This window comes from Eubalaena glacialis, chromosome 14 (genome assembly GCF_028564815.1).
Source record: "Eubalaena glacialis isolate mEubGla1 chromosome 14, mEubGla1.1.hap2.+ XY, whole genome shotgun sequence".
NCBI classification, from domain to species: Eukaryota; Metazoa; Chordata; class Mammalia; order Artiodactyla; family Balaenidae; genus Eubalaena; species Eubalaena glacialis.
In genome coordinates, this window is record NC_083729.1 from 69,047,843 (window position 1) to 69,060,293 (window position 12,451).

At 38.7% G+C, this 12,451-nt stretch overlaps 1 protein-coding gene across 3 annotated transcripts in view; it reads right to left on the minus strand.

The window, feature by feature from the left end:
• Positions 1-12,248, minus strand: part of GCFC2 (GC-rich sequence DNA-binding factor 2) — a 72,271-nt gene extending 60,023 nt beyond the window's left edge. For all 3 annotated transcript variants that reach the window (XM_061210688.1, XM_061210686.1, XM_061210687.1), the window contains exons 1-2: positions 11,971-12,248; positions 7,535-7,660 (exon numbers count right to left, since the gene is read on the minus strand). In XM_061210688.1, the coding sequence (XP_061066671.1) occupies positions 7,535-7,660; positions 11,971-12,241 (397 nt within the window). In that variant the 5' untranslated portion in view covers positions 12,242-12,248. The remainder of the gene's footprint in view (positions 1-7,534; positions 7,661-11,970) is intronic.
• Positions 12,249-12,451: the final 203 nt, after the last annotated feature.

A 12,451-nucleotide genomic window follows, 5' to 3' on the forward strand; every position in this document is an offset into this window, starting at 1 on the left:
AGGCACTATGATAATTTAAAACTATCCTACATATTTCCAAACACTGCATTTTCTCCTTAGGTTCCCAATGCTACCAACACTTTACAATTACTGCCTTACACTGTCTAATCTGCCATCTTCTACAGCACCACTGTTCAGTACTGTAACCACCAGCCATATGTGACTATTTAAATTTAAGTAAATTAAAAGTCTAGTTCCTTAGTCACACTAGCCACATTTCAAGAACTCTATAGATACATGTTGCTAGTGGCTAATGTACTGGACTGTGAAGATACAGAACCTTCACAGAAAGTTTTATTGGACAGCACTTTACCTAGAGTCTAGACAAAGCTTCACTTGTCTACTAGGCTTCAATTCTTAATACTGGCTTCATCACTAATTACTTCTGTAGCTTAATGAACTTGTTTAAGAAAAAAAATTAGAAGAGCTTCTGGTTCCTGTTACTTCACATGTTAATAAAGCACTTACTACTATACTACAAATCTTTAAAAAAATATTTTAACAATTATATTTCAAATTAATGTTTCCTTTATAAAGCTATACATTTTACTTTGTTTTCCTCAGAAGGGGTCTTAGGCTTCATGAGACTGAAAAGAGTCCACAGCACAAGACAAGTAAGAACCCTTGAGCGAGAGTAGAAGGCCAATAAATATTTCTGGCTTTTTGGGCCATAAAGTCTCTGTTACAACTTCTCAGCTCTGCCATTGTAGTGCAAAAGCAGCCAAAGACAATACATAATTGAATGAGCATGGCTTTAATAAAATTTCATTCACAAAAGCAGACAGTGGCCCACATTTGGTCCACAGGTGGTAATCTGCCAACCCCAGAACTGGATTTATCTTTCTAAAACACAAAAATGGTCATGTCATCTATTTGCATAAAATTTTCAGTAGTTCCCTTAAAACCCTGTATTATCTGACTCCAGTCAGTCCCTCGGCTTTCTTTTTGTTCTTTATTAAACTTAAACCAAGTGTTTTCAGTCCAACAACTACATTTTAGTTCTCTGCACATGCTATGTTATCTTCCCTAGGGTTTTATATATGCTACATCCTATACCTGAAACATCCTCACAGACAAATTCTTACCATTTTTAGATACTGCCATGAATCACCCAGTATAGCACAGTGGTTAAGAACCTAGGCTCTGGAGCAGATTCCCTGGGTTGGAATCCTAGCTCTGCCTCTTTTAAGCCATCTGACCGTGGGCATGTTATGTAATGGAACCGAGCAGCCAATTTTGGTCCCTTGACAATCATTAGTAATGACTTATTTGCCCCACACTTCGCTAGAGTTTATTAATAATAAGAATCACTGGTATAGGAGATTGGTTCAAGATGGTGGAGTACAAGGACGTGCTCTCACTCCCTCTTATGAGAGCACCAGAATCACAACTAACTGCTGAACAATCATTGACAGGAAGACACTGGAACTCACCAAAAAAGATAAACCACATCGAAAGACAAAGGAGAAGCCGCAATGAGACGGGAGGTGGGGCGCAATCACAATAAAATCAAATCCCATAACCACTGGGTGGGTGACTCACAAACTGGAGAACAATTATACCACAGAAGTCCACCCACTGGAGTGAAGGTTCTGAGCCCCACGTCAGGCTTCTCAACCTGGAGGTCTGGCAACAGGAGGAGGAATTCCCAGGGAATCAGACTTTGAAGGCTAGCGGGATTTGACTGCAGGACTTTGACAGGACTGGGGGAAACAGAGACCCCACTCTTGGAGGGCACACACGAAGTAGTGTGCACATCAGGACCCAGGGGGAAGGAGCAGTGACCCCATAGGAGACTGAACCAGACCTACCTAGTGTTGGAGGGTCTCCTGCAGAGGTAGGGGGTGGCTGTGACTCACCGCAGGGACAAGGACACTGGCAGCATAAGTTCTGGGAAGTACTCCTTGGCATGAGCCCTTTCGGAGTCTGCCATTAGCCCCACCAAAGAGACTGTAGCCTCCAGTGCTGGGTCACCTCAGGTCAAACAACTAACAGGGAGGGAACTCAGCCCCACCCATAAGCAGACAAGCGGATTAAAGTTTTACTGAGCTCTGCCCACCACCAGTCCTTCCCATCAGGAAGCTTGCACAAGCCTCTTAGATAGCCTCATCCACCAGAGGACAGACAGCAGAAGGAAGAAGAACTACAATCCTGCAGCCTGTGGAACGAAAACCACACTCACAGAGAGACAAAAGGAAAAGGAAGAGGACTATGTACCAGATGAAGGATCAAGATAAAACCCCAGAAAAACAACTAAATGAAGTGGAGATAGGTAACCTTCCAGAAAAAGAATTCAGAATAATGATAGTGAAGATGATCCAGGGCCTCGGAAAAAGAATGGAGACAAAGATCAAGAAAATGCAGAAAATGTTTAACAAAGACCTAGAAGAACTAAAAGAACAAACACCTAGAATAATTAAAGAAAAAACAGACATGAACAATACAATAACTGAAATGAAAAATACACTAGAAGGAATCAATAGCAGAATAAGTGAGGCAGAAGAACGGATAAGTGACCTGGAAGACAGAATGGTGGAATTCACTGCCATGGAACAGACTAAAGAAAAATGAATGAAAAGAAATGAAGACAACCTAAGAGACCTCTGGGACAACATTAAACTCACCAACATTCGCCTTATAGGGGTCCCAGAAGGAGAAGAGAGAGAGAAAGGACCTGAGAAAATATCTGAAGAGATTATAGTCAAAAACTTCCCTAACATGGGAAAGGAAATAGCCACCCAAGTCCAGGAAGTGCAGAGAGTCCCAGGCAGGATAAACCCAAGGAGAAACACGCCGAAACCCATAGTAATCAAATTGAAAAAAATTAAAGACAAAGAAAAATTATTAAAAGCAACAAGGCAAAAATAACAACATACAAGGGAGCTCCCGTAAGGTTAACAGCTGATTTCTTAGCAGAAACTGTACAAGCCAGAAGGGAGGGACACGATATATTTAAAGTGATGAAAGGGAAGAACCTACAACCAAGACTACTCTACCTGCAAAGATCTCATTCAGATTCAAAGAAGAAATCAAAAGCTTTACTGACAAGCAAAAGCTAAGAGAATTCAGCACCACCAAACCAGCTCTACAACAAGTGCTAAAGGAACTTCTCTAAGCGTGAAACACAAGAAAAGAAAAGGACCTACGAAAACAAACTCAAAACCAGTAAGAAAATGGTAATAGTAACATACATATCGATAATTACCTTAAATGTGAATGGATTAAATGCTCCTACCAAAAGACACAGGCTTGCTGTATGGATACAAAAACAAGATCCAAATATATTATGTCCACAAGAGACCTACTTCAGTCCTCGGGACACATACAGACTGAAAGTGAAGGGATGGAAAAAGATATTCCATGTGAATGGAAATCAAAAGAAGCTGGAGTAGCAATACTCATTTCAAATAAAATAGACTTTAAAATAAAGAATGTTATGAGCCACAAGGAAGGACACTACATAATGATCAAGGGATCAATCCAAGAAGAAGACATAACAATTATAAACATATATGCACCCAACATGGGAGCACCTCAATACATAATGCAAAAGCTAACAGCTATAAAAGAGGAAATCGACAGCCACACAATAATCGTGGGGGACTTTAACACCTCATGTACACCAATGGACAGATCATCCAGACAGAAAATTAATGAGGAAACACAAGCTTTAAATGACACAATAGACTAGATAGATTTCATTGATATTTATAGGACATTCCATTCAAAAACAGCAGATTGCACTTTCTTTTCAAGTGCGCACGGAACATTCTCCAGGATAGATCACATCTTCGGTCACAAATCAAGCCTTGGTAAATTTAAGAAAACGGAACTCATATCAAGAATCTTTTCTGACCACAACGCTATGAGATAAGAAATAAATTACAGGAAAAAAAACGTAAAAAACACAAACACATGGAGGCTAAACAATACGTTATTAAATAACCAAGGGATCACTGAAAGAATCAAAGAGGAAATCAAAAATACCTAGAGAAAAATGACAATGAAAACATGACGATCCAAAACCTCTGGAATACAGCAAAAGCAGTTCTAGGTGGGAAGTTTATAGCAATAAAATCCTACCTCAAGAAACAAAAAAAATTCCGAACAATCTAACTTTACACTTAAAAGAACTAGAGAAAGAAGAACAAACAAAACCCAAAGTTACTACAATGAAAGAAATCATAAAGATCAGAGCAGAAATAAATGAAATAGAAACAAAAAAAAACAATAGCAAAGATCAATAAAACTAAAAGGTGGTTCTTTGAGAAGATAAAATTGATAAACCTTTAGCTAGACTCATCAAGAAAAAGAGAGAGAGGACTCAAATCAATAAAATTAGAAATGAAAAAGGAGAAGTTACAATGGACACCACAGAAATACAAAGCATGCCAATAAAATGGACAACCTGAAAGAAATGGACAAACTCTTAGAAAGGTATAACCTTCCAAGACTGAACCAGGAAGAAATAGAAAATATGAACACACCAATCACAAGTAATGAAATGGAAACTGTGACTAAAAATCTTCCAACAAACAAAAGTCCAGGACCAGATGGTTTCACAGGTGAATTCTAGCAAACATTTAGAGAAGAGGTAACACCCATCCTTCTCAAACTCTTCCAAAAAATTGTAGAGGAAGGAATACTCCCAAACTCATTCTACGAGGCCATAATCACCCTGATACGAAAACCAGACAAAGATACTACAAAAAAAGAAAATTACAGACCAATATCACTGATGAACACAGAGGCAAATCTCCTCAACAAAATACTAGCAAACAGAATCCAACGACACATTAAAAGGATCATACACCATGACCAAGTGGGATTTATCCCAGGGATGCAAGGATTCTTCAATATATGCAAATCAACCAATGTGATACACCACATTAACAAACTGAAGAATAAAAACCATATGATCATCTTAATAGCTGCAGAAAAAGCTTCTGACAAAATTCAACACGTATTTATGATAAAAACTCTCCAGAAAGTGGGCATAGAGGGAACCTACCTCAACATAATAAAGGCCATATACGACAAACCCACAGCAATCATCATTCTCAATGGTGAAAAACTGAAAGCATTTCCTCTAAGATCAGGAACGAGACAAGGATGTCCACTCTCACCACTATTATTCAACATAGTTTTGGAAATCCTAGTCATGGCAATCAGAAAAGAAAAAGAAATAAAAGAAATCCAAGTTGGTAAAGAAGTAGTAAAACTGTCACTGTTTGCAGATGACATGATACTATACATAGAGAATCCTAAAGATGCCACCAGAAAACTACTGGAGCTAATCAATGAATTTGGCAAAGTTGCAGGATACAAAATGAATGCAGAGAAATTGCTTGCATTTCTATAAACTAACAACAAAAGATCAGAAAGAGAAATTAAGGAAATCATCCCATTCACCATTGCAACAAAAAGAATAGAATACCTAGGAATAAACCTACCTAAGGAGGTAAAAGGCCTGTACTCAGAAAACTATAAGACACTGATGAAAGAAATCGAAGATGACACAAACAGATGGAGAGATATACCATGTTTTTGGATTGGAAGAACCAATATTGTGAAAAATGACTATACAACCCAAAGCAATCTACAGATTCAATGCAATCCCTATCAAATTACCAATAGCATTTTTTATAGAACTAGAACAAAAAGTCTGAAAATTTGTATGGAGACACAAAAGACCCCGAATAGCCAAATCAATCTTGAGGGAAAAAAACGGAGCTGGAGGAATCAGACTCCCTGACTTCAGACTATACTACAAAGCTACAGTAATCAAGACAATATGGTTCTGGCACAAAAACAGAAATACAGAATAATGGAACAGGATAGAAAGCCCAGAGATAAACCTACGCACCTATGGTCAACTAATCTATGACAAAGGAGGCAAGGATATGCAATGGAGAAAAGACAGTCTCTTTAATGAGTGGTGCTGGGAAAACTGGACAGCTACATGTAGAAAAATGAAATTAGAACACTCCCTAACACCACACACAAAAATAAACTCAAAACGGATTAAAGACCTAATGTAAGACAGGAAACTCTGAGACGAAAACATAGAAAGAACACTCTTTGACATAAATCACGGCAAGATCTTTTTTGATCCACCTCCTAGAGTAATGGAAATAAAAACAAAAATAAACAAATGGGACCTAATGAGACTTAAAAGTTTTTGCAGGGGCTTCCCTGGTGGCGCAGCGGTTGAGAAACTGCCTGCCAATGCAGGGGACATGGGTCCGAGCCCTGGTCTGGGAAGATCCCACATGCCGCGGAGCAACTAGGCCCGTGAGCCACAACTACTGAGCCTGCGCATCTGGAGCCTGTGCTCCGCAACAAGAGAGGCCGTGACAGTGAGAGGCCCGCGCACCGCGATGAAGAGTGGCCCCCGCTCGCCGCAACTAGAGAAAGCCCTCACACAGAAACGAAGACCCAACACACCCAAAAATAAATAGATAAATAAATTAATTTAAAAAAATAAAATAAAAAAGCTTCTGCACAGCAAAGGAAACTGTAAACAAGATGAAAAGACAGCCCTCAGAATGGGAGAAAATATTTGCAGACAAATCAACGGACAAAGGATTAATCTCCAAAATACATAAACAGTTCATGCAGCTCAATATTAAAAAAAAACAAAGAACCCAATCAAAAAATGGTAGAAGACGTAAATAGACATTTCTCCAAAGAAGACATACAGATGGCCAAGAGGCACATGAAAAGCTGCTCAACATCACTAATCATTAGAGAAATGCAAATCAAAACTACAATGAGGTATCACCTCACGCCAGTTACAATGGGCATCATCAGAAAATCTACAAACAACACATGCTGGAGAGGGTGTGGAGAAAAGGCAACACTCTCGTACTGTTGGTGGGAATGTAAATTGATACAGCCACTATGGAGAACAATATGGAGGTTCCTTCAAAAACTAAATATAGAATTACCATATGACCCAGCAATCCCACTACTGGGCATATACCCAGAGAAAACCATAATTCAAAAAGACACATGCACCCCAGTGTTCACTGCAGCACTATTTACAATAGCCAGGTCATGGAAGCAACCTAAATGCCCATCGACAGACGAATGCATAAAGAAGATGTGGTACATATATACAATGGAATATTAGCCATAAAAAGGAACGAAACTGGGTCATTTGTAGAGACGTGGATGGACCTAGAGACTGTCATACAGAGCGACGTAAGTCAGAAAGAGAAAAACAAATATTGTATATTAATGCATATATGTGGAATCTAGAAAAATGGTACAGATGAACCGGTTTGCAAGGGAAACAGTGACACGGATGTAGAGAACAAACACGAGGACACCAAGGGGGGAAAGTGGGGTGGTGGGGGGTGGGATGAATTGGGAGATTGGGATTGACATATATACACTAATATGTATAAAACAGATAACTAATAAGAACCTGCAGTATAAAAAAATAAAATTAAATTTTAAAAAATCACTGCTATAGAAAAATACTAATATTAGAAATAAAGTTTTTAAACAAAATTCAAAAGTTACCAACCTAGTGATGTAAACTCTTCTTCCAGCGAGCTAGAGCTATTGGAAGATGAACTCTGATCATCTTTACTTTCTGAAGAACGATGTGTTCCATCCTCTTCGTCTGTTGAAAGATCAACCGCTCTGGATTCTAACAGGATGTTTTTTGAATATAACAAGAAAGAGTCAAGATGTTGCAATCAATAATTGAAATTATGAACAATACATGGCATATGTAAAATATGGTGTTTTAATTTTACTCCACATATTTAAAGTAGATATGCAGATCTTTCTCTAACTTCCATTCTTTCTGAAATCAATGGATGGTCTAATAAATGTACAAGGAGGTATCCTATTTGTGTTATCTACTTAACTAGTAAAATAGTCCCTTCATTAAAGAATGAAACAAAAAGAGGAAAGGGAACATAAGAGAAAAAAGAAAATGACAAAAAGTGAAAGAATATTTAAATGAAAAAAGGAAAATAGTGATAGTGAATAAGTAGAAAAAGAAAAGAATACTTAACGTACATTTCCTATGTGTTAGGCATACTGAAGTCTGTTTTACAAGATTTATTTCATTTAACATTCACAACTCTATAAAGTAAATGCTATTACTGATGAGAACACTAAGGATTGGAAAGGCTAAATAACATATCCAATGTCACAAAGTTACTAAATGGAGAAGCTGGGCTTTCAATCTAATTTCATCCAACTCTGGAATTTAGGCTCTTGTAATATAAATACTAAGTTACATTTCAATGGCTGGTGGTAAGAAGTACTATAATGAGTACTGTAGCCTCAAACCAAATCATGGATCTATTTCCATTGTGTGATTCTGGAAAGGACACAGTCAATTAATCTATTAAACAAAGACAGCATTAAGAGAGAACACCCACAGAGGTATTGTGAGAATCCAATGAGCAAAGTGTAAAGGAATTTATGGTATTATTGACAAAAAAGGACTTGTTAGTTCACAAATATTTTGTAATAGTTGTGAATAACCTTAAGATTTAAGATTACATAAATAAGTACTCTTATATTAAGAACGTTCCTTAATTAGAAAACCTATATAAATTTCAAAAAAGCTGGAGTAAAATCAAGAATTAAAAGACAAAGTAATATATCGCTTCTTGGCCTTTTGGCTAAGATCAAGTGTAAAAGACAAGGAATATAGCTGTAGCTTACATTTTTCTTAGCTACTGCTATTTATGACAACTACATCTTCTTAAAGTGAAGTAAAGTTACACCAGAGCAGTGGTTCTCAGAGTATGATCCATCAACCCTTGGAGGTCCCTCAGACCCTTTCAGCGGGTCTGAGGGAAAAGCCAAACTACTTTCATCACAACATTAACATGTTACTTGCCCTTTTTACTCCGTTGGTGGGTAAAACTGCTAATCTTTTAGTATGAATCATAACAGTGATACCAATCTGCAGAAGCATCCACTGTATTCTTTGCCACCTTGTACTAGCAAGAAAAATAGTCAGTTTCACTTATTGTCCTTAATGAAGCAATAAAAAATTAATTTTATTAAATTTTGGCCCTGAGTACATATCTTTTTAATATTCTGTGGATCAAAATGGAAGCATGCACAAAGCACTTCTGGCACATACTGAAATGCAATGGTTGCCTCAAGGAAAAGCACTTGTGTGATGAGCTGCAAGTTGAACTTAACCACTGTCTTCGAGGAGGAAAACCTTTCTACCTGAAAGAATGACAGACAAACTCTAGTTATTCAGACACGGGTATCTGACAAACATTTTCTTAAAAACGAGCAAAGTTGTGCCTATCACTTCAAGAATTAGAGATTTCGAGTGAAGTCTATAATTTTGGGAAAACATACCCTCTACTGTGAACATGATAGCTTTCCAATACTTAAAGACTGATGATGTTAGTAGTAGCATTAAGAGAGGTTTTTTTTGACATTGTAATAAATTGTACCAACACTTGCAAGAACTGCAACTCGGTGAACCACTACTTTCCAAATAGTCAATGCATGATGTTACCAATCATGCATGGGTAAAAGAGCCATTCAAAGTGCAAAACACACCAACAGATTTTAATCTAGTGGAGTACAAAAAAATTGACTGATATGGGTTCAGCTTCCTTGTGCCAACTAAAAATTGGCACTTGCCTTCTGCATCTACAAGGATTAAGTAACAAACTGCTGTAGCTGCTGATTTTCAACACACCCTGAAAGGAGTTCAGGGCACAGATGAGGAATGAGGTACTCTGTGCTTTGGTAAAAACTGGCAGAACAGGCCTTCAGACAGATATTTTCAGAAGATTTTATGAGCCCAATCCTTACATCTCCTCATATCTGGAAAAGCACTAAAATCATTAATGGTGACGTCTGCTCCTCATGACTAGCAGCAAGCCTCTGCCAAAATGTGTGTTTGACCCCACAAACCCCTCTTCACTAATATCATATGTAACACTGACCTCTCCCCTGCCTCTGTGGAGCAGTTTCTCAAAGCTACCTGAAACACTGTCTCCTGGGCTATAGTTCTCATTTTGCCCCAAATAAAACTTAACTCACAAACTTTCTCGTTGTGCATTTTCTTCAGTCGACACACATTGCAAACTAACCTTTAAGAACTTATTACTTTTTGAGCTTCATTGTAATATTAAAGCAGAACACCTTCAATGAACTAAAAAGGCTCTTAAGTACTCCTAATCATCTATCTGTGGTTTTCGTCACACATTCAAACAAAACAACATATTTCAATAGACTGAATGCAGAACTATCTGTGAGAATTCAGCTGTCTTCCATTAAGCCAGACATTAAAGAGATTTGCAAATTGAAAACGTCACTCTTACTATTTTTCAGAAAACAGTTATTTTTCATAAAAATGTTTCTTATCCATACATATAATGAGTTAATTTAAAAAAAGAATAAAAATTTATCTTAATTCCTAAGATGGTAAATATTATAGATATAATCCACAGAAACAAAAGCTCTTTGGGATCCTTAATTATTCTTAAGAGTATAAAGGGTATACCTTTAAGACCAAAAGGGTACTCTTAAGACCAAAAAGTTTGAGAGCCACTGTTTCACTGTTTTAGAAGGCAAGAGAAGAGGCAACTCTTGCCCCCCCCATTAAAGTTTAACCAGATGACTCTTACATAAAGCAAAAAATATTTTAAAAGTCATCAGAACTTCAGATAAACAGGTGATGATAACAATGACTAAGAAATCACCAAAATCACTTGGACTAAAAATAGTGGGGAGAAAATTTTTTTACCTCAAGACTAACCAAAAACTATATTATTTTTTTTACAGATACTTTATTTATTGAAATTATACCATGTATACTGTCTTGAAAATAACAATAAATTATGTAACATATCATTAGCAACATAGGCTTGTTTTCTACATGGTTATTTCATCCTGTGACAAGCCAGAAATGCTGAATCATCATTCTATTGGTGGCATCATCCACAGGTGACAAATTGGAGATTCTACTCATGTCAACAGGCCAGGGATTATCTCAGTTCATTAAACTTGAGTGTTAGGTATCCTGGAGAAACATGGTTTGCAGACAAAAGTAGGTAAAAAGTGTCATTTATCTGGAGAAGCTGGTTGCTTTTAGGGCCTTTACTACGAGCTTCACTATTGAATTTTTTTAGAAGTTCCTTTTAGAATGAAACATAATCTCAAATATTTTTATGTGTGTCTGAGTCAGAAGTTAATGTATTTAAACTTCAAGACCGTACTTATACAAGTTCCTTCCAAGCCCTTGTTCCTGTGTTATTTCTAACTTTTCCTAACTATATAGTTTTATTTTTAACTATATTATTATTAAACTCCAATTCAAACTAGAACACATCTTATGTAAACAAGTTTATGCTGCTTGAATTCTATTTTTAAGAACGCAAAGGTACTTCAAAATTACTACATTGTATTTAACACCATTATTGGTACTCTACAAGGTCACCAATCTGTTGTTAGTGGCATATATCGCTATTTTAATCTTTTCTTTAAATAACCGATTAAAAAACAAAACGCAAAAGAAAATGTCCCAAAGCCTGTCACCTAAATTTTTCTAGTGTATCGTTTTGCTTGTTTTCGAGGAAAAGAATTGGGGACAGAAAGTACCTTCACCTACCTAGGAGTATTAGGAATTTTTAAACTCTTCTGTGACGATTTAGGTTCTTCATAAGCATAAAGTGCAGCGCTAAAGCTATATATAATTGGTGAGGGTTTATCTGACAGTGCAAACACGGACAAGCCCAAACCTTGCAGTATTCTTTCTACTCCCCCAAGGGGCCCAATACGGAGATGCAGGCAGAAGGCCAATGTTCGCAGGCAGGTATCTCCGCGATTCATCGTTGTTCGTGGTTGGCAAAGGGTTGTAGAAACCTTTAGAGAACCCCGCGGGCTCTTTCCCCATCCTCCCCACACCCCGACCCGGGCACCCACCCTGCTGCCCCGGGCACCCACCCTGCTGCCCCGCGTCACCTGGGACGTCCGAGCCTCCGTCCAAGCGCGGAGCCGCTCTCGCGGCGTGCCGGGAACTGGCCCAGACCCGGCCGCGGCCCCGACCCCAGGCCCGGCGGGGTAGTTCCGCCGCTTCTGCGCGGCCTCCTCCAAACGGCAGCCCTTCCTCCGCAGGGCCCAGGTCTGCTTGCTCCCGCGGCGCCCCGGGTTCAGCAAATGGCTCCTGGGTGCTGTCGCTGTCACTAGAGTCCGCTCGGCGCTGCCGGAAAGTCCTTTTCGGCCTGTCAGCCATACCACGTTCACTTCCTGCTCTGGCTAACCCAGGGCTACAGCAGCCAACCAGGCGCGCGCTCCCGCCTCCCGCCTTTCTGCCGCATGCGTGCGCCCGACCCGCGCGTCTTCGACTCCAGCTTCGCCATGCGCATGCGTGCTTTGCTTCCTTCGATCTGTTCGACCGAGTTCGGTGCCCAGGGCTGAGGTCTGGGCATGTAGAGCGTTGTCT